At 42.3% G+C, this 23,512-nt stretch overlaps 1 protein-coding gene across 8 annotated transcripts in view; it reads right to left on the reverse strand.

Moving 5' to 3' along the window:
* cblb (Cbl proto-oncogene B, E3 ubiquitin protein ligase) overlaps nucleotides 1–23,512 on the reverse strand; it is a 175,568-nt gene that overhangs the window by 115,345 nt on the left and 36,711 nt on the right. For all 8 annotated transcript variants that reach the window (XM_082549200.1, XM_082549197.1, XM_082549198.1 and 5 more), the window contains 3 exons: nucleotides 6,611–6,748; nucleotides 6,032–6,119; nucleotides 4,555–4,686 (listed from right to left, as the gene is read on the reverse strand). In XM_082549200.1, the coding sequence (XP_082405326.1) occupies nucleotides 4,555–4,686; nucleotides 6,032–6,119; nucleotides 6,611–6,748 (358 nt within the window). The remainder of the gene's footprint in view (nucleotides 1–4,554; nucleotides 4,687–6,031; nucleotides 6,120–6,610; nucleotides 6,749–23,512) is intronic.

The raw sequence follows: 23,512 nt of genomic DNA on the forward strand, positions 1-23,512 counted from the left end.
ACCGGTATAATGTTGGGCAATGACAAGAAAATGAAATATCACGATAGAATATGGCTAAAAAGCGCATGTGCAGTGCATTTGTTTTCATACGCACATGGCGAAAAAGGCACGGCGGCGACGGAGAATGACAAGGGCGAAAGCGGATCGTTGAATGAAACCGATGAACCAGAATTGGTTTGTAAAAATGCTGCAACTTCAGTGGTGTGGAACTGGTTTAGCTTTCCTCCGTCAGATACACAACAAAGCACTATTTTTGGTAGAGCATGCTAGAGGACCGTCATTATTACCGTGTTTTTTGGAAAATACGGCACACTTAAAATCAATCATTTGATTTTTCTGAAAATCGACAGTGCCCCTTATAGTCCCGTGTGCCTTATGTTTGAATTCTGGTTGTGTTTACTGACCTCGAAACGAATCTGTCAAATGTTTTAGTACGACTTTGCTAAGCTACGAACCCGCACCACTTGATGAATTGTCGGAGCATTACGGCTATCGTAGGCAGGAGCCTGGCGGAGTGATACGTACGGTGCTTCAACATAATATTTCCGTTTTGCGTGTGTATAAGCTCTTTTTAAGTTTTGTGGATATTGTACTTGCTTATGCTGAGGATATGTCGGCCAATTTCCACTGGAAATGCCTTTTGGTTAAACTGTCAGCAAGGAATTTGCATTTGTACTGATACATTTTTATATAACTTTAATGCAAAAAACAGTTGCTTGTTTAAGTGAAAATACATTGATGGTTTTTTTTTGCACTAATAAAATTGTGGAGTTGTAAAGTATTTTGTCTAGTGTCAATTATCGTCAGTTATATCGTTATCGCAAATTTTCAGATCTATATCGTGATAAATATTTTTGGTCATATCGCCCTGCTCTAGGCGTTACCTGTTTACATATCACAATCTTTTTTCATGTCATTTAATCGAATGGTTTCTTCATTTATATGGAATAATAAAACGCCTCATATAAGAAAAGCATTTATGGAAAGACCAAAAAATTTAGGTGGGCTGTTACTGCCAAACCTGCACACATACTATTGGGTGGCAAATCTCAATACCATCTCTCTATGGCTAAAGGACTGGAATGATCAGATCCCTGCGTGGCTACAGATTGAAAGAGTCACAGGCAGGCCGCATTCACTCCCAGCTTTACTCTGTGCACCCCTACCACCTCTAGTTAATAATGTTAAAGATAACATAATTGTTACTCAATCGATAAGCATTGTAAATCAGTTTAAAAAAAACATCTGGGTATTCAGAGTATTTCTATTCACTCTCCAATAATACATAACCATCTTTTTCAACCACCCCTAATGGACAATGGCTTCAAAATTTGGCACGACGGGGGCATTCAGAGTATTGAGGATTTGTATATTAATGATACGTTTGCTAGCTTTGAACAACTATCTAGGAAATGTGGTCTGACTAATAACCATTTTTTGCGATACTTGCAAATCAGAGATTTTATACGTAAAAAGGTTCCTAATTTTCCTACTCTCCCCCCTCCTTCCTGTTTGGATTCTATACTAAGGGTCAATGAGATGAAAAAAGGCACAATATCATTTATTTACTCACATATCATGGACAGCTGTAACCTGTCTATTTCATACATTCGAGAACAGTGGGAGAATGATTTGGGTACCCAGCTGTCTGACGAAGAGTGGCATATGGCTCTTACCAGAGTCCATTTGTCTTCTATATGTTCAAGACACTCCCTAATACAATTTAAAGTGTTACACAGTTAAACTAGCAAAAAATATTTCCGAACATCGTGTGATAGATGCAAACAGACTCCAGCTACTTCCCTTCATATGTTTTGGTCCTGTCCGAAAATTGCTCCTTTCTGGTCATCATTTTTTAAAGTCATCTCTAAAGCCTATGCCTATAACATCTCGCCTTCCCCCTTTGTGGCAATTTTTGGTTGTTTCTCTGGTATCGCGACTTCTGTTCCCCCTGCCCATTTACAGAGGGTCATTGCCTTTTTGTCATTATTAGCGAGACGCCTGATTTTATTTAAATGGAACCTTGAATGTTTTTGTCTGCCCTAGAACAGTCCTGTAAAAACAATTGAGAGGTGCACCGCCCTTTTTTTTGTTTTTTTTTGTCTGTGTGTGTGTGTGAGGGTTTTTTTTGTTTGTTTTTTTCCCTTTTCCTGTCTTGGCATTATCTGTCTTTATGATCTGTGGGGATTGTTGTTTTGTGGTTATCTGTAGAATAATAAGAATGCTATGTATAATAATTGTAAAACTACAAATAAAGTGTTAAAAAAAAATTTTTAAGCTTTTCATTTATGTTTACCCTCTTATAATGGCGTGGATCTCTTAACAGATCGTTTTAATAATCATTGTCTTTCTATTTTAGATAAAGTCGGTCTTGTAAAAACAGTAGCTCCTTTTTCATTCATCGATGATTAAATGACAGTATTTGCTGTTCACCTTCTTGTTAGAATTGCGAGAGCTGCCTATTTTTCAAACCTGGTTTTGAAGACCAGAAGTAACTCCTTACTGTAACTCCTGCTGTACCTGCAGTCCCAAGTTTTTTAAATGAAGATTGGGAAATCTTTCTCTCCAGCTACTCCATATACTGTATGGCTGCAGACCTCCCAAGTACAAGCTGGAGGTCACCGCCTGATAAAGCCAGAAGAGCCACATCTGGGAATAGCAGAAACATGATCCAGAGGCCACCAAAGTACACATCTGCACCTAGACATTTTGTCCATAAAAGTTATGAACATAGTCTTGAAGGAGGGTGGGCCTGGTGGAGTCCAACTCTCACTGGGAAATGTGCTCACTTACTACTGGCAATGCGAACCAAGCTTTTCTATGGTTATGCTAGGAACAATCCCATAGTCCCAAGGTAATCCCCACAGGATGCTGTTGGGGTGCTTAATGTAAATTGTTATCTTGTTTAGGAAATATGTTATGGGATAATTAATTATAAATAATGAATAAAAGATTTCATCATTTTCCATTTTAAAGATAATTTTTAAATATAACTTTAATTTACTGTATGCAGTGGTCCGCAGTTCACCTTTTGCCGATTTTTTTTGTGCAGCTTTGCATGTTCCCCCCCCCCTTTTTTTTTACAGAGCATTGTGTTCTGCGTCCTGATCAGCTGTGGACCATTGTCAATCAATCTCCTCCGTGCTGTTTCTCCTGTTAAGTACAGAATGCGTTCAGCTTGTCAATTTTACATAAATCGTCGATCGCTAGCAGTGTGACTCCGAAGTGCTGCACTGTATGTTTGTAAGTTTTCTCCAGCAAACACAAAAATGTCGATGAAACGTTTTGCACCAAAGGCAACCGTGGGTGCCTTCGGTTTTATTCTATAATACTGGTTTTATTTTTCTACGAAGTTTTGAACTTTTAGAGTGTGTAAACCATAGAGAAAAGTGTGGAAATGTTCGAGCCTGTTGGAGAAAAGTGTATAAAGTGTGTAGTGAGGGGTTTTACAGCTATAAAACATCTATAATAATTGTAAAAAAAAATAAAGTTAGCTACTTCGCGGATTTCACCTATTGTGGGTTATTTTTAGAACGTAACTACCGCGGTAAACGAGGGACCACTGTACATACTGTATATATACAGTACATTAAATGGGAAGGAAAATGATAGGTTTAAACACACACTTTATAGATCTGCCAGTGTTTGGTATTTTATATGAATAGCCTAAAGCATTCTAGAGTTATAATGAAAATGGGAAACCATGGACTCATTTTGTATTAACTTTTCAGCAGTGCATTTTAAAGAAGTTATTGTCCGACTCTTCAAGGCTGTAAGCTTGGCTGTTAGGTGCATTTGTACAAGCCATAATGTGTTTGTAGTGTTGCAAAAAACACTCAAAGGTCCTGTGAATGTTTGCCACATTTTTGGTCTTGTTTTAAGCCCCTCAGAGTAAAATGTGTAGACTGTCACATGTTATTATGTGTTATTAATCTGCCCAGAGATTAATAACATCAGGGTCAGTGCAGAACTCTAGCAAGTCTGAAGAGACATGACTACAACACCATGGTCAGCGAAGGGATACGTATGAAAAAAGGGAGAACAGGACATACTAATGACTCATATGAGAGTAACATTTACAGACACTGCTCATACAGCTTTCAGCGCACAAACAAGAGGCACAATAAATACACTACTGTAGGACAGGTTGCTGTGAGAGACACTACATACAAAGACAACAGGAAGCAGAAAACCACAAGGAGAACCACAAGCAGAAAAACTGGAATATATTGTGTGCATAGAGTCTCAGTTTTCACTTCTGTTGATATGTGGAAATTCAATTTGGACATATTCATGTGTACAGGGAAGGAGTAAGGAAGAGAGGGGGGGTTTGTTGGACTGACTGCTGAAGAAAGCTGCTTTGACTGTATTTTTCAGAAGTCTTTTCAAACTTTATGCAGGCTCATTAATGCAGGCTCACAAATAAAACATTATATTACCCAACTGGACAGAACATTTCTCAGTGTGACAATGAACAAATGCATAAACACATGCAATACCACCAATATTTAATAACTTTGAAATGGACTTCTGTGATAAGATTTGTTACGGTACCTGCCAGGCAGTAAAACAGGAAGTACACATGAGGTGACCGCATGGTTCAATCTTGATGTCTTTGTCATTCTCAGCACAGATCTTACAAAGCTGAAAGGTAGAGCCCATTTCACAGTACAGCTCATACTGCTCCTGTTCATGCAGAAAATACTGCTGTTAGTCATCAAATGGCATATAAAAGTCATGAGAAACATATAAACATGCACTATCCGTACAACACACGTTTCCCATCTCGTCTTGTACAATGTGTTTTTCTTCTCTCACTCGTTCAGAGCTATTCCATAACCTTTTATCTTTAAAGTCCCAAATTTTATTTGGGGATCTAACTGAATAAGTGTTCAGTTCAAAAGAAAAAAACATGTTTTCTCATAGTGAATGGTGCTGCACCAAATTCACAGAAACAGACTATTTTTATTGGTTTAATTTTAAAGGCTTCCCCCAGAAAAACCAAGTCTGATTTGTCACCATTACTAAACAAAAATAAGTACAAGAACAGGTATAGCTGTGTAAGAACTGCTAGCTACTAAAAACCTACAATTTATCTGTACAGTTTTGAAACCACAGAATAATCAGAATTTCCACCCGAGTCAGCATGTAGCATAAACCAAAATGGTTTTAAGCATTTTCTAGAGAAATTTTCCCAAATTACTTCCATTGTGACCATTTAATAATCTACCAAGAAGAAAATCGCTTTTGTAGCGGAAGCCTTGGTGGAGCTATGTTTTCAGTGATGTTTTCAATGATGCAAGCAAAAACTACCAAGCCAAATTCCATGAAATTGTGCAGTGATGTAAATATTTGAAAAAGAGGATCTCATTGGATGGTGATGTAGAACTGGATAACTTTCTTAAAGTGGCCTTGTCAGATAATACTCTTGCTGGTGCAGGAAAAACAAATAAATAATAAGCAGACTGCTTGCTGGGCAACTGTCATTCACCTTTGAAGTTTCCCAGTATTCCCTAACTGATCTCGTTTGGAATAATTTTCTCAGAAAATTAAAATGTCAAAGTACAGTGAACACTACACCATTACACATGAATGAATAAACAAACCACTAGTAAAAAGTGGTTTAAAAACAACTTTTATGTACTATTTTGAAATTGAAAAAATGTGGTTTCACTTCTAGAAAACTTAAAGTTTTTGTCACACTATATGGAAAATTCAGTTTTGTAATAAATCAGAAGTGAGTATAAAAAGCCATTGATTTGTATTACCTCATTTAATACCACACTTTTACACAGTGATTTTCAACATTTAATAGTTTGGAGAGGCTGTAAGTCATGTCGATTTACTGAATGCTGTGAAACACAAAGTCTACCTGGCGAATCATACTACTCACCGAAATGTCACAATTATTTATGTGCCATTACAAGTGGGAAATTTGCAGAGTATTATAAATTTCTCCACGTATACATGTTTTTTTTCCCAGTAACATAGAAATGCTTACACACACACATAACCACACAGACAAACCCACTTGTGTGACTTTGATGTGATCGTGAGGTGTCGGCTCACATAAACCAGTGAGGTCAGGATTGTAACTGCGACCATCTGGGAATAAGTAGCTGTGAATTTAAAGCAAACAACCAAACAACAAAGAACAGCATTTCATTATATGTTATATTTATAAGAGTTTAACTTGTGCACAATTCAATAATCATGAATTCTGTCTAGTTAAAAACAGTGGGTATAATTATGTAATGAGTAAAGTGAAAAAATGGATTAGTAGTACTGTTTGTATCAGTAATATAACCTGTTTTTTCCACCACTTGAATTAAATATATATGTCTAACTTTTTTGAAGGCTTTTAATATTATCAGGTTTATTGAAACAGACAACATCAGATAAACACTTCTGGGTCAAAAACCCTTTCTTGATCCATATATATAAACCAGAGATTAGCAACAAATCTCTGGTTTGCTGCTAAACATTTAAAGCGAATCAGATGTGACCACTGAAGATACAATTTGTGACTTTCTGTTTGTAGAAAGCGACAAGCTCACCACATACCTGCAGAGAGTGAGTTAGAAAAAGAGATGTGTGACAGGTTACATACAAGCCCTCCTTGTAGCCATCGATTAAAGCCTGGAACAGCGGTTTGTTGTTGGGAATGGTCTGCAGTATGTTTCCATCAGTGGTCACATAGCCAATGGCCCATTGGCCCAAACGTGTACAACTCAGTCTGAAGATGTAACTATTAGAGAAAGAGAAAGATATGCATGACTCACACTAAAAACATCACTGACAAGGAAAAATCTGGTAACAACTGAAAAGAATGCAGTGACTACTGGCGAGTCAGTGACACCTTGGAACGATGGCATTAAGCGCAAATCAGGCTTACAACAGAGTCTGTGTCTTCTGTAAGGTGGCCCCCCAAACAACACAACACACAGGTGTTCACTCTGTTGAGAAGGAGGCCTGGAGTCACCCAAAGTCAACTTGAGTCTGGCAATGATATGGTCCAAATTATAGAAGCAACCATGATAGGAGATATTGGCAGGAAACTTCAAGCCATGGCAACAATAGGTTCAGAGGAAAAAAGATGAAAAATATCAAAGAATGAGAACGGGAAGGTGAAAATCAAAAGACAGTTACATGTAGGCTTGACACTATATAAATGTCATGGTTACAGGTTTTGGACTTTTGAATTATTTATTAATCATTTAAAGCTCCACTGGAATTCTTAGTATGTATGTATTCGTACACACACACACACACACACACACACACACACACGCATGCACGCACGCACACACACACACACACCTGTAGTTTATATTAGGGCTGGACGGAACTAGTTTAGCCTGGAAACTAAACTCGATCTTGGACACTGGTTATATTAAACAATTTCTTTCCTCTACTGGCTGTCAAAGAAAAAGAACAACAACAATAACAATGACAAATAAAAATAAACTAAAAAATAAACAACTTATCCCATTATCTAAAATACATTGTTGATGTACCACAAAAAGGTACCCCAGACCTGATCAAAAATATCTTCTCTCCCCTTAACTCTGTGCGTAACTTGCTCATATAATGCCATCTTGGACATTTGTTCAGTCCATTCCCTGAAACAACAGGGGTTAGATGACTTCCAGTGACAGAAGTCATCTAACAGAATCCATGGATGGCAGGCTTTTGAGTGTCCTTGCAAAGAAAGGTGGCTATATTGGTCGCTGATTTGTTTTTGTTTTGTTTTTGAATGTCAGAAATGTATATTTGTGAATGTGGAGATGTTATATTGGTTTCACTGGTAAAAATAAATAATTTAAATGGTATATATTTGTTTTTTGTTAAGTTGCCTAATAATTATGCACAGTAATAGTCACCTGCACACACAGATATCCCCCTAAAATAGCTAAAACTAAAAACAAACTAAAAACTACTTCCAAAAACATTCAGCTTTGATATTAATGAGTTTTTTGGGTTCATTGAGAACATGGTTGTTGTTCAATAATAAAATTATTCCTCAAAAATACAACTTGCCTAATAATTCTGCACTCCCTGTATAAACCAACACGGGATCTTTTCTCTGAGTGAAAAAGACCTCTTAAGGTGTAGGAGCCACAAGACTTCAATCGCAACGATAAAAACGATAAAAAATTGAAATATCGCGATAGAATATGGGTAAAACATGCCTGTGTGTAACATATGTGTTAAATACTTGTGAATTTCACCCAAAACGCATTTTTTTTTTGGATTAAATATGTCATTTTTGCATCTCGGTCTCCTACCTGTGTGATCTGAGTCTGTGTGCGTTCGTGTGTGTGTGCGCTGCGTGGTGACGTAGGCGCGTGCATGTGTGCCCCGGTCACAGCTCCTTTCAGCATGGCCGGAGGTAAGTCACTGCCACGTTGCTCTCTGTGAATTAAAGTTTGTTCAGACCCCAAGCTGCAATGTGAATACAGCCGAACCGCCGCGTTTTTGTTTGTCATTAAGAGACTCATTCGGGATAAGTTTTGTGGAGGGCGGAGTTCGCTAATATACGCTTATAATGAGTTTTAGCCGAGAACGCAGCTGAAATGCTAGCATGCTAAGTTAGCCTGATCGGCTTGAGAGCATACTCGCGGCAGTCTTTTTTTTAACAGCATGCACTCTTTTTTCCTTCATCAGGAGAGGTGTACTGGCAGTCGCGTGACACACACAGAACAGACACATATTTCTGTGTTGCAGGTATGGAGATGTTCTCATGTTTTGGAGATGCAGTCTTTCATTCATTGTTTTTATAAGTACAGTGTTGTATTGCCTGTTAGATGGCGGTTATTAATATAATTATACTGAAGTATAATGTTTGAACTATAAGTACCAGAATATTGGATCTTGGTCAGATATTGTATTTATCTGACTGTTTATTTGTTTTTGAAATTTTTTTTTATTGTTCTTATAAGTTGTTTTTGATGTTTTTTTAATGACATATTATTTATTTTGTGCTTTTTGTTTTTGAGAGCTTAAGTTAATGTTTTAAAACAATTTGTTGTATTTGATTTATTATTGTAGTGTTAATGAAGCTGCAGACACAGCTCCTTTCAGCATGGCCGGAGGAGAAGTGTACTGGCAGTCGCGTGACACACACAGAACAGACTTTTATTTCTGTGTTGCAGATGTGCAGTAAACAGCCAAAGACCCAGTACTGTCTCCTGCCTCTTACTTTCATGCCAGAACACAACGCAAGAACAACAGGCGTAACACTTGAACGGGTTACATTGGTGCCGTGACCCTTTGGATTCATCAAGCATCGACGTCATCTCGATCACCGTGGGGAGCTCTTCGCAATTGCCCTTGTTCCAAGTTGGTTGCTTTTCCTAACTTGTGTGGGACTTTTTGAATGAGCTTGTACATTTAATCTGCTCAATTCTCATCCTGAATAACATTAAGTGTTAGTTACCAATACTGTGTTTGCTTTTGTACAGTTGCACTATTTGGAATCTTGTTTCTTGTGATTGTGCTTTATTCATCTTTATGGAGTCAGCATCTGGTTCAGAGGCAACTGGTGTTCCTGATGGGGAGGTTTCCTCTAATGTTGGTTTGGGGCGAGGGTGGTTTCCTGGGGATGGGGTTCAGACACCTAAAGTTGGTGTGTCATTTGCTCCCAAGTTTTGTTCCACTCGTCTCCAGGTTCCCCCCTGTGACATTCAGACCCCGCAGACAGCTGCCAATGCTGAGTTGAGTACACTCATTTCAAATTTGGCCAATCAGATTGGTCAGTCCATTGCAGCCCAGCTGCAGGGTGATAAGGGGACCAGTATGCCTACTGAAACCTCTAAGGCTGAGTTTTCAGGGGTGATGGCAGTGATAAATTCTCCATTCATGAATGGGTTGAAATGATGGAAATGTACTTTGTAAAACGCAACACACCAACAGATCAGCGATCACGTGACATATTGGCTAGGTTGATGGGGAAGGCTAAGGATGTAGTGAGGGTCACCCTACGTCACAACCCCTCACTTGACCATGTCCAGGTTCCTGAATTGATATTTGACATTCTGAAACAGCACTTTAGTGTACTGACTTACTCTTCTATGCCTATGGCTGACTTCTATAACACCAAACCATTACAACATGAGGGAGTGATGGAATATTGGATAAGGCTAAACAATGCTATTGACTTTGCTGACGAGTGCTTGCGTAGGCAGGGGCGTAATGTTGAGGATCCAGGGCGTGAGGTCTCGATGATGTTCATCAAGTATTGCCCTGACCCCATCGTCTTGAACAGGCTCAGCATCAAAGCAGCTGAGGAGTGGACAACCACTGAGTTTCAAGAACGCATTGATAGCTTCCAGCGTGAACTCAGGGCAGTTTCCACACCTCACAGAGGAGAGAGGTTAGCCACAACTGCTCTCTTGTGCCTCAAGAAGCGATGGCATCACAGCCTGTGCAGGAGAGTGTCGGCTTGCAGTCTCAGCCTACAGCACCAGCCTCAAACCTCGCTTATCAGCTTTCGCCCACAGCAGTTTGCTTCACTCCTGTTCTAGCTGATGTTTCGACAACCTGTCCTTCTGGGACATCAGTGTCTTCTTGTCCGGTGCCTACACCTACTCCTCAGTTCCAACAGTCACCAACAAGCCCTGTGACCACTCAGTCTAGTCAGCAGTCAGTTGGTTGCGAGCTTGGTTCGACTAACACCCAAGCTTTTGACGTGACTGGCATGCGCGCTCTGATCAGCCTCTTGGATCGCGTGATTGCATGTCAGAATGTGCAGACTGCAGCCCCTGCATCTGCACCTTCACAGCATTTTACCCGCAGGCCCTTTCTTAAGAAGAGTTGTCAGGTCTGTGGCAACACTGGTCATTCCACTCACATGCACTGCAGGAGAGAGAATCTCTGTCTTGCATGCTTTGCTCCTGGTCATTGGAAAAAGGACTCTCACGGTCGTCGTGAGGGACGGGAGGCTGGAGCTGTCGCGAGGCAGAGTTGGCCTTTGGAAAACTGAATCGCCCACACTTGGAGAGGGGCAGTGTGGGGGATGAACCTAATACCCTCAATCATGATGAATCGGATCTTGAATTTCTTTATGTCAACACCTGTTCAACAATTCCAGAGGGATACCGTGTCGTGGTTCAGGGACCAGCAGTAGTGCCTACATTTAGTGAATTGTTCTACACCCAAGTTGCAGTGAATGACAAGGTTAACTTGAGGGGCATGATGGATTCCGGGTCCATGGCTTGCACTATGAGTGAAGAGGCCGAGAAGTCACTTAGAGAGGCTGGAGCTCTTGTGAGTGGACCGCAGTCGGCCGAACGTATTGTACTGGTTGGCTGTGGTGGGAAGCAGACCCACCCAAAGTGCATTTATGACTTGACACTTACTGTCCACAGTGTAAAATGCATTGTACCAGTTTTGGTAGTGTCGGGCCAGCGTGATGAGCTCATCATTGGCTCCAATGTCCTCAAGTACCTGATGCGAGTTATGAAACATTCTGATGACTATTGGAAGCTTGTGTCTGTGGGGAGCAAGCACTTGCTTCTTGACTATGAGCACTTCTTGGACATGATGTCGTGCACCACTAGATGGAGGGGTGAGGAGGTTCCTGACAAAATTGGCACTGTGAAACTGCCTTGTGCTGTGACACTACTCCCACAGTATGAGCATCTGGAATGGGGCAGGCTGCCCAGCAATGTGCCAGTCTCTCCAGGCAGCACGATTATCGTGGAACCTTGCACCTCTGGGTCTGGGCCGAGAGACATTCTTGTTGGCCGGGTGATCACATCCATGTGGGGTGATCGGTGGGTGCCATTGAAGATGACCAATCTCTCCTCAAAACCGCTAACCTTGAAACGCAACTCGAGGGTTGCTGTTGTTTCATCTTGCCTTGCGGTGGAGGACCTTGATTTCCAGCAGGACTCCTGCAAGATGGCGAGTATGGCCCAGGTACCAGTCAGTGGGCCAGCCGCTACTGAGGCTGTCTTGAATGACAGGTTGTGCTCCCTAGGTTTGGGTGATCTTGACATTGACTCAGCCAGCTTACATTCAAAGAGAGAGCTTGTTGAGCTAATTGAGCAGTATGAGGACATCTTCTCTAGACACCCGCCTGACTGTGGCGAAGCTAAACGCTTTGTACATCGGATCCACCTGACTGATGAACGCCCATTCCGCATGCCTTACAGAAGAGTACCCCCTGCTCACTGACATGGAGGAGAAAGGGATTATTCGCAAATCCATCAGCGAGTATGCATCCCCCCTCGTCATGGTCTGGAAGAAGGATGGTGGATTGAGGATCTGTACGGACTTCAGGTGGTTGAATGCGCGAACTCTTAAGGATGCGCACCCACTCCCTCACCAAGCAGATTGCCTTGCCGCGCTTGGGGGCAATGCCTTCTTCAGCATGATGGACTTAACCTCTGGGTTTTAGAACATTCCAATGTGTGAGGAGGATAAGAAGTACACCGCTTTCACAACGCCTGTTGGCCTGTACGAATACAACCGGATGCCACAAGGGCTCTGCAATAGCCCAGCTTCATTTATGCGCATGATGCTGAACATCTTTGGTGACCTCAACTTCACCAGTCTGCTCTGCAACTTGGATGACCTCCTGGTCTTTGCTCCCACTGAAGAGGAAGCCCTCTGCCGGCTCCGAGCTGTTTTTCAAAGGTTGAGAGACAACAATCTCAAGCTGAGTCCAAAAAAGTGTCATCTGCTGCGGAAGTCAGTCAGGTTTCTTGGTCATGTCATCGACCAGACCGGAGTCGCTGTGGACCCAGCTAAGGTGGAAGTGATTTCCAAGATGCCAAAGGAGGCTCTAATGGAGAAGGATGGTTGCACTCCTTCTGTGAAAAGGATTAAGTCCTTTTTAGGAATGGACTTTTTCTATCAGTGCTTCATTCCTGGTTGCTCAGCCATTGCCAAGCCTCTGTTTGCTCTGACGGCTGGCCAGAAGAGGAAGGGACGGACTAGTCAGGCTTAGAGGGGTGCTGGCATGTTCAGGAAGTTGACTGCTGCAGATTGGAGCCCTGCATGTGACAAGGCCTTTCATAAACTGAAGGACGACCTCCTTAACTGTGCCGTGTTGGCTCATCCTGACTTTTCACGACCGTTCATTTTGTCTGTGGATGCTTCTCTGGATGGACTGGGAGTGGTTTTATCACAATTGCCTATCGACGGGGACAAGGCACGCCCTATTGCTTTCGCGAGCAAAGCGCTAAGCAGGTCACAGCAGAGATACCCAGCCCATCGCCTTGAGTTCATGGCCCTGAAGTGGAGCATCTGTGAAAAGTTCAGCCATTGGTTGAAGGGGCACAAGTTCACAGTGTGGACTGACAACAACCCGCTCGTTCATATATTGACCAAGCCCAAGCTGGACGCTTATGAACAAAGGTGGGTGGCCAAGCTGTCATCCTACAACTTTGATTTGAGGTACATCCCGGGTCGAAAGAATGTTGTAGCAGATGCACTCAGTCGTGACCACTTCACCTATTCTATTGGTGGGCGCTTGCTTCAGGAGCCCTATGAGCACTTGGTGCGGAATGGAGAAGGTGCGGCGGCTCATGAGGTGCAGGACGCTTTCAGGTTTGGTGTCCAAAATCTTCAGGTTGCCCAACAACCTGTTCCAGCTCTGACCTCAGAAGATTCCTACAGTTCGTCGGAAGTCACAGCTACCTTGGTTCACCATGATTACTGGGAAACCACTGCGGAGAATAGAGCTGCGTCCCTTCTCCACCTTGTTCAGCAGTTGCAACCAGTTGGCAATGAGGTACTGCCTTCACTTACCATACATGAGCTGGAGGACCACCAACTTCAAGATCCTATCATCTCCGCTGTCCTGCCACTCGTAGCCTGCAGGAGGCGCCCTTCCAGGCGTGAGAGACATGATATGGATTCCAGGGCACTGGCCTTATTGAAGCACTGAATTTACGGGCGCAGGCCTTGAAAGGTGTCCACGATTTGGCAGGGCACCAGGGTCAAGTTCGGACCCTCCACCTAGCAAGGCAACGTTTTTTCTGGCCCAATATGGAGAGGGATGTGAAGGAGCATGTTCGGTGCTGTGGAAGGTGCATACTTGCCAAGACTCCAGAGCCTGCAGCACGAGCCCCATTAGAGAGCATTAAGACCTCTGCTCCCATGGAGCTCATCTGCATTGACTTTTGGTCAGCAGAGGACAAAAAGAAGCGCTCTGTTGATGTGCTTGTGGTGACTGACCACTTCATGAAAACGGCCTTTGCTTTCCCGTGCAAGAATCAGACTGCCAAGCAGGTTGCCAGAAAGTCATGGGACTGTGTTTTTTGTGTATATGGTTTCCCTGAGCGTATTCACTCAGACCAAGGTCCCAGCTTTGAAAGTGAATTATTTTCTGAACTCCTGCAGATTTCGGGCGTTGCCAAGTCTCACGCTACTGCTTATCACCCTATGGGCAATGGTGGCACGGAGCGGTTCAACCGCACACTTGGCAACATGCTGCGCGCTCTCCCTCTCAGAGCCAAACAGGAATGGCTGCAGCAGATTCAGACATTGACCTTTGCTTATAATGCAACTGTTCACAAGACTACTGGATATGTCCCATTCTACTTGATGTTCGGCCGTGTCCCACGACTACCGGTCGACGTTATGTTCAAGTCTGTTTTGCATGATCCCATTGTGGTGGACTTTAACAGCTACTCCAAGCTTCTTCTGTCATACTTGTCTGAGGCTGCCAAGATCGCCCAGGAGCACACCAGCAATGAGCAGGAGCATCAGGCTCATCAATATAATAAGAAAATCAAAGGTGTGTCTCTGAATGTTGGGGATCGCGTCCTGCTTGCCAATAAAGGCGAGCGGGGCAAGAAGAAACTTGCAAACAAGTGGGAGCCTCAGGTTTATACTGTTGTGGAGAGGCATCCCAGGACCCACATTTACAGGATCAGTGACTCTTCAGGCCAAAGTAAGGCTGTACACAGAAACCTTCTGTTGGACGTGAGTTTCCTTCCTGTTCAGGATTCATTGGGAAGTCAGTCCCTGGACGTTTTCTCCAGTGAGGGGGATCTCAGTGCTTGTGGGGATCTGGAGGATCCTGGCAGTCTAGAGACAGAGTCTACCGCAGCAAGGACTTCCTTGTGGGTCCTTTCGGATTTGAGCCATGGAGTGGATGTGGATTCTGTGGCAGGAGAGCATGCCTCACAGGCCACGGATCGTCGGCACGGTTCATGTGATGGTGCAGATGTGGACAATGCCTTACCTGACTCTCAGACTTGCACAAGGCACACTTCAGCAAGCCCTTCTGGTCAGGCCCAGCACTTTGCTCTTCCTACTCCGGTTGACTGTTCCGCTACCTCTGATTTGACACAGTCTGGCACAGTTTCTGCTCCAGGTGCCTGTCATGGGGACGCTGTTGTTCCGCAGACTGTTCCTGTTTCTGGCTCAGACATGAATCAGACCTCTGGTCAGCCGTATACTGGGCAGCCATCCAACTTGCCAAGACATGACCCTGACCATGCCAATGTTCGAGGCAGAGTGGTTACCAGAGTAGGTCGGGTGGTAAAGTCAGTCAACAGGCTGACAGAAAATATGGTCCAGAAGCCTATTACATGGGGCCTGTTACCGCCACGGGAGACTCGGCCTCTGACATAGACTGTTTTTGGTCATCCCATTGCATATTGTGAATGTGTTGTATTTGCTTGAGGCATCATGACACCCGCCCTGTGCGTCTTTAATGGGACCACGTTTGATGAGGTGTAGGCTGCACCTTTGTGTTCTGAAAGGGTTGGAGGCCTGATCAACCTATCCAACTTCTTTTAATCCATTTACGGATAGTTTTTTAACTGAACTATGGGATAAGATCCTTGGGTTGCCTGGTCCGGAGGTGATGGTAGTTCAGCATCGTTGTGCCTCTTGGTATTGCAGTACCATTCAGATGTGTAGTGATTTTGGTGAAATTCAGGGGGGGTGAATGTAACATACGTGTTAAATACTTGTGAATTTCACCCAAAACACTTTTTTTTTTGGATTAAATATGTCATTTTTGCATCTCGGTCTCCTACCTGTGTGATCTGAGTCTGTGTGCGTTCGTGTGTGTGTGCGCTGCGTGGTGACGTAGGCGCGTGCTTGTGTGCCCCGGTCACAGCTCCTTTCAGCATGGCCGGAGGTAAGTCACTGCCACGTTGCTCTCTGCAAATTAAAGTTTGTTCAGATCCCAAGCTGCAATGTGAATACAGCCGAACCGCCGCATTTTTGTTTGTCATTAAGAGACTCATTCGGGATAAGTTTTGTGGAGGGCGGAGTTCGCTAATATACGCTTATAATGAGTTTTAGCCGAGAACGCAGCTGAAATGCTAGCATGCTAAGTTAGCCTGATCGGCTTGAGAGCGTATTCGCGGCAGTCTTTTTTTTAACAGCATGCACTCCTTTTTTCCTTCGTCAGGAGAGGTGTACTGGCAGTCGCGTGACACACACAGAACAGACACATATTTCTGTGTTGCAGGTATGGAGATGTTCTCATGTTTTGGAGATGCAGTCTTTCACTCGTTTTTATGAGTACAGTGTTGTATTGCCTGCTAGATGGCGGTTATTAATATAATTGTACTGAAGTATAATGTTTGAACTATAAGTACCAGAATATTGGATCTTGGTCAGATATTGTATTTATCTGACTGTTTATTTGTTTTTGAATTATTTTGTTTATTGTTCTTATAAGTTGTTTTTGATGTTTTTTTAATGACATATTATTTATTTTGTGCTTTTTGTTTTTGAGAGCTTAAGTTAATGTTTTAAAACAATTTGTTGTATTTGATTTATTATATTATTGTAGTGTTAATGAAGCTGCAGACACAGCTCCTTTCAGCATGGCCGGAGGAGAAGTGTACTGGCAGTCGTGTGACACACACCGAACAGACACTTACACTCAACAAAAATATAAACGCAACACCTTTGTTACTGCTCCCATTCCCCATGGGATGGACGTAGAGACCTAAAATTCATTCCAGATACACAATATAACCATCCCTCCCAAACAGTGGTCACAAATCAGTCCAAATGTGTGGTAGTGGGCACATCTGCCATATTGAGATAATCCATCCCACCTCACAGGTGTGCCACATCAGGATGCTGATCTGACATCATGAGTAGTGCACAGGTGTACCTCAGACTGCCCACAACAAAAGGCCACCCTGGAATGTGCAGTTTTTTGCGCTATTGGGGGTCTGGGGTCCCAGAACCGGTCAGTATCTGGTGTGACCACCATTTGCCTCATGCAGTGCAACACATCGTCGCATGGAGTCTATCAGATTGTCAATTGTGGCCTGTGGAATGTTGGTCCACTCCACTTCAATGGCTGTGCGAGGTTGTTGGATATTCGTGGGAACTGGTACACGCTGTCGTATACGCCGGTCAAGCACATCCTGAACATGCTCAATGGGTGACATGTCCGGTGAGTATGCTGGCCATGCAAGAACTGGGACATTCTCAGCTGCCATCTGCCCTGAACAATGTGAACCATGATTCATCCGTGAAGCGCACACCTCTCCAACGTGCCAGACGCCATTGAATGTGAGCATTTGCCCACACAAGTCTGTTACGGCGACGAGCTGGAGTCAGGTCAAGACCCCGATGAGGACGACGGGCATGCAGTTGAGCGTCCCTGAGACGGTTTCTGACAGTTTGTGCAGAAATTGTTTGATTGTGCAAACCAATTGTTCCAGCAGCTGTCTGGGTGGCTGGTCTCAGACGATCTTGGAGGTGAACCTGCTGGATGTGGAGGTCCTGGGCTGGTGTGGTTACACGAGGTCTGCGGTTGTGAGGCCGGTTGGATGTGCTGCCATATTCTCTGAAACGCCTGTGGAGACGGCTTATGGTTGAGGAATGAACATTCAATGCACGGGCGACAGATCTGGTTGACATTCCTGCTGTCAGCATGCCAATTGCACGCTCCCTCATTGCTTGTGGCATCTGTGGCATTTTGCTGTGAGACAAAACTGCACATTCCAGGGTGGCCTTTTGTTGTGGGCAGTCTGAGGTACACCTGTGCACTACTCATGATGTCAGATCAGCATCCTGATGTGGCACACCTGTGAGGTGGGATGGATTATCTCAATATGGCAGATGTGCCCACTACCACACATTTGGACTGATTTGTGACCACTGTTTGGGAGGGATGGTTATATTGTGTATCTGGAATGAATTTTAGGTCTCTACGTCCATCCCATGGGGAATGGGAGCAGTAACAAAGGTGTTGCGTTTATATTTTTGTTGAGTGTATTTCTGTGTTGCAGATGTGCAGTAAACAGCCAAAGACCCAGTACTGTCGCCTGCCTCTTACTTTCATGCCAGAACACAACGCAAGAACAACAGGTGTAACACTTGAACGGGTTACATGTTCAGTGGCCGAAAAAGCATGGCACCAATGGAGAATGAGAAGGGGAAAAGCGGATCGTTGAGTGAAATGGACGAACCAGAATTGTTTTGTAAAAATGTTGCAACTTCAGTGATGTGGAACTGGTTTGGTGCTTGTCCGTCAGATACCCACCAAAGCACATTTTTTGTAGAACATACAAGCGGGCTGTCGTTATTACCGTATTTGTCGGACTATAAGGTGCTCGTAAAAGCCTTTAATTTTCTCAAAAATCAACATTGCACCTTATAATCCAGTGTGCCTTATATATGAATTCTGGTTGAGTTTACTGACCTTGAACGGATTCTATGTGGTGCACGGCGCTCAAAAATCTGTCAAAAAATGTTTTAGTACGACTTTGGTAAGCTACAAAGCCACACCACTTTGATAGATTTTCTGGGCATTACGGCTCATGGCCTCGCAGAGTAATCTGGTCCCAAAACTCAGTTTGCTTCAGGTCCCAAAGTCAAACAAACACTGCAGCACACTTAGAGTTAAAAATTGTCTAAATTCTGTCATCTTTTATTAAAGTGATCAGCATTGCTGCTTTACCAGGTGTAACAATTAAGTTTAACATCCAGGCATCCATGAAAACTGAACTTGATAAAACTTAAGGGTTCCTAATGGTTAGGGACAAATGCAATCGCATGGCTGGATGCTGTAAACGAACCAAGCTTCAGTCAGGAGAACAACTGAGAAAATCCTTCCACAATACGAAGTTAATCATTAAGATACCGCAACAACATGGGAATAGAGAAGCTGTGATAGAATACAGCATTAATGAGTCAATGGTACAGAAGTGGAGGAAGCAAGAAGAATGAGTTGAATAAACTTTGAGTTATCTGACTATATATATATATATATATATATATATATATATACATATAGGGGTGCAACGATACTCGTATCGATATTGAACCGTTCGATACAGTGCTTTTGGTTCGGTATGCATATGTATCGAACAATACAAAATTTTTAATTTATTTTATCAACTTTCCTTCTGACGATGCTGTCTGTGTTGAGCGCTCAGTGGATCTGCGCTCGACAGTGCAGCCTAGGCGGAGTAGTCGAACGCAGATTCACTGAGCGCAGGGCAAGCTAGCGAGACAGAAGTTAAGCTCTCCTTGCAACATGGCAAATTGAACCTCCCCCACCCTCATTCAGATGTGGCGTTTGGAACTATTTTGGTTTTCATGTGACGTATGACCCTGAAGGTAAGCGCGTCATGGACTAAAGTAAAACAGTATGCTGGATGTGCCATGCAATGCTCAATTACATGGGTGGGAGCTAGTGTGTTAGCGCAGTTAGCTCGTTAACGTGTTGGCTGTCCAGCCCCATGCACGCCCCGCGGTAGCTTGTTAACGAAGATTTGCCGTGTTGTGGCGTTAATGTCATTTCAACTAGATTTACGCTGACAGCACTAGTGGGAACACAACGAATATGACTGCACATTTACACCGACATCATCCAAGTGCAAAGACAAGTGGAAGCAGACAAAAACAACAAGCAGCATGCTACAAACTTTACCCGAGTCATTTAGACAGCCGTTAGCACATGATTCTCCTTATGGGGACCTGATATGTTTAATATGCTGCTGAGAATATAGCCCAGAAGAAGCGTATAGTATAGCTTTTATTTTGGAAAGAGCCATTTCTCTGTAATAAACTCTCTTTTCCAAAGATGAGGGATTCCTCAATCAGATACAGGGCTCGCAAAATCGCTAGCCCGACGTCCATTTTTCCAGTCGGGCTACCAAAATCTATCTCTGCCCTGCCCGTCGGCCTATTGTAGGAAGGAAAAATATATGTCAATGCTTTTGCATTCTTTCGGAAATGTAGCTGGGTAATTATGTCATTGGCATCGGTGAGCCACTGTCAATATGTGACATATTGAAATCGCGTTTGAATTTGCGCTTGTTTTTTGCTTTCACTTTGCAATCGCGCGGACTGTGAGCGACAGCACTGATTGGTGAGTGATGATAATTTGCGCACCAATTCCTCTGACATCGTCTTATCAATCGTTAGCTTGCAAACATGACAAGCAAACATGACAAGTGAAATCTCCCGCAGCAAGCTTAAACATGTGAGAGGTTGATCGCGCAGAGAATCGCTGAGCGTTATGTGAGTGCGTGTGTAAAAGCAGCAGGATATATATTTTAGTTCTGCTGAGCCAAATAAGACAGGTCAGGGTGAAGAAGTGACAGCCAAAGAAAAGCTTACCACAAAACGGAAAAGTTATGACAAATCAGACTATAAGGCAAAAAGAAAGTGCAGCTTTATGGTTTCATGGACAAAAGAATTTCTGTGGCTGCAATATGACAAGCTAAATAACCAGGGCTGCACATAAGTGGTCCGCAGGTGCGCATTCGCTGTCAAAATAAAAAACGCACACAAGATAAGAACTTGCAACGCGTGTTTGCGTACATAAGATTTTCAGGAGGAGGACAGACATTTGTTTAGAACTCTTAAAGATGTCGAAGAAGCTCCTTTAAGCAATTACTGTGATGTTCCTCCACCTCCAAAGAAATGTCAGGAGTCCGAACCACAAAAGAAGCACGTATTCTTGGAAAAGTAGTTGCAGGAGGTGAGCTGGCTTCAAACAAATGATGAACGCACAGAGATGTGGTGCGGAATGTGCCGTGAAAATGTAATAAATGACAAATTAAAAAGGCATGAACATTTTTTTTTGTATCGAAAAAATATCGAACCGTGACATCAAAGTATCGAACCGAACCAAACCGTGAATTTTGTGTATCGTTGCAACCCTAATATATACATATATATATATATATATATATATACATATATATATATATATATAGTTTGTTATTTATTCCTACTGTCTTACCATTTATATTTTATTTCCACACAGCTTGTGTGGAACACCCATAATTGTGTTGTACATATATAATGACAATAAAGAGCTTTGTTTGTCTTGATCATTGTCTTGAGGTTTTGGTTTCAGTTAATATTTTGCTTAGGGATTAGTAGAGTTGGATTTCTCGAGACCGGTCTTGGTCTTTTACGTGGTCTTGGTCTCGTCTTGGTCTCGACTGACTTTTGTCTTGGTCTTGTCTTGGTCTCGAGTGACTTTGGTCTCGGTCTTGGTCTCGGTCTTGCGTTCTCAAATCGACATAGTGTTCGGGAGATTTGGAGTCAACCATCAGCGGAGCGAGGGGGTGGCTTACTGGGCTTAAGCCCGGGTCATTTTTTCAGAAGCATGGGGTCCTTTTGGAGTGTAATTTGTTAGTTAGATGCCTGACTGACAACTGTATAAAACAAAAACAATACAAGAAGCACAGAGTTCAGGCACTAGGAGCACAGCACCCATGTGAGTGAGGGGGGAGAAGCTGCTGCCTGCGAGTTTGCTGCAGACAGAGGAGAGCTTAAGTTTGACCAGGTACCAAAGCAAATCATTCGTACTGTACAAATAATGTAAATATGACGGTGTATCACAAAAGATTGATATCAAACTGATCACTTGGTTGCGTTACTTGCTCTTCGAGTGAATCAACAAATAGATAAATAAAAAGCCGAACAACAATGCAAATTTTTTAGAGAGTCTTAGCTTACATTTCATATTTACAGTTGTTACCCTCCACGGCTAAACAAACTCTCTAAATCAGTTTCAGTTGTGTACTGATGAACACAACAATGGACATAAGGAGCTTCTTTCAAAGACAAAACTCAGGTAGATGTTATTTTATATATTATGCTTTGTATGTTGTTCAGTATATTTCTATGCAAAACAAGAGGAATTTCAATACACAGCAGTATATTCACAGTTGAAACCAGATATCAACATACACTTTAGGGAGAAAACATAAAAACTTTTCTTTTTACTGTTAAACATGAATTTAGAGTAAACTTGTTTTGTTTTAGATAAATAAATGTTGAAATATCTTTGAATTAGTTAAATGTCAGAATAAAGAGAGACAGCGCTGTCTATTTTAATCACTTTCATCAAATTTAGGAGTACATATACACTAAGTTAATTAATACGAAAACGCCAGGCGATTCCATTCTGAGCTTAAGAAGCTTCTGATAGGTTAGTAGAGTCCATGTGAGTAAATTGGTGGCACACCTGTGGATGCATATAAGGCCCCCCAACACACAGAGCCTGTTTCTTTGACATGGGAAAATCAAGAGATGTCAACCAAAACACCAGGAAAAGAATTGTGGACCTCCATAAGCGTGGCTCAATTTTGTATACATTTTGGGTCCATTTGCAATTAAGAAATACAGACAGTTTCTCTCTTTACTCTTAAAGTTAACAAATATGTTTTTATATTTATCAATCTAAAAAAATAAACATTTAGTGTGATTTGATGTTACAATTGAAAAAGTGTTTGTGTTTTTATCTGAAGAGCATGTAAATATCAGGTTTCCACTGTATATTTGATGATGTTGGTGTTTGGCTTGATTGTCAGCACAAAGAGGGAGAGAGAGGAGCAGAGAGGGAGAGAGAGAGGAGAATGAGGACAGAACAGAGATGGAACAAGAGCAGGTGAGACACATGTTAGTCAAATGGTTGTTTGCCAAAACTCATCAGAATATGTATCTAGTACCTAGTGTAACTTTTTAGATACCATTTGTTACTTTTCAAATTCTATATTTATTAAGTTATGCAGGCTTGTTTGCACAACAAGGCTAAATAATTATATAAACTTTTCTGAATCTAAATAGTTTACTTTGGTAGAATTAAAAAATAAGTGTAGTGCAGATCTATGATGATTTTTAGTGCTACTATCATCTAGTTTTGATTCTGGTTCTGTTTTGATTAAGTCCCAAGTAGTCCTGATTTTGAACTGTTGTAGTCCCGTTTTAATTCCGGATCAGTTCTGGGTCTGGTTGAATTGGGGTTTAGTCCCTGTGTCTTGATACAGCCCTGACTTTGTTCTGCCTTGCTGCTTAATTAAAAAAATAGTTTAAGGCGTCCTGCATATGTGACATATATATATTTTTCCTACATGAAGTCATTCTTTTTTGAACAAAACTCAAAAAGGAGCCTAATAATCTTTCAGTCATTTCTACCCTCACTTAATTTCCTTTCGCTGCTCAGCTCTCACACAGTGGCTCAGCTATGCTCCAATCCCTCCATATTGTGGCCAATCACATGCAAGGATATAGGATAATATCATTATGTGAAAAACAGAGAGGGTGAGAG

The sequence above is a fragment of the Aulonocara stuartgranti genome (genome assembly GCF_965226115.1).
Source record: "Aulonocara stuartgranti genome assembly, chromosome: 10".
In the NCBI taxonomy this organism is placed as follows: domain Eukaryota; kingdom Metazoa; phylum Chordata; class Actinopteri; order Cichliformes; family Cichlidae; genus Aulonocara; species Aulonocara stuartgranti.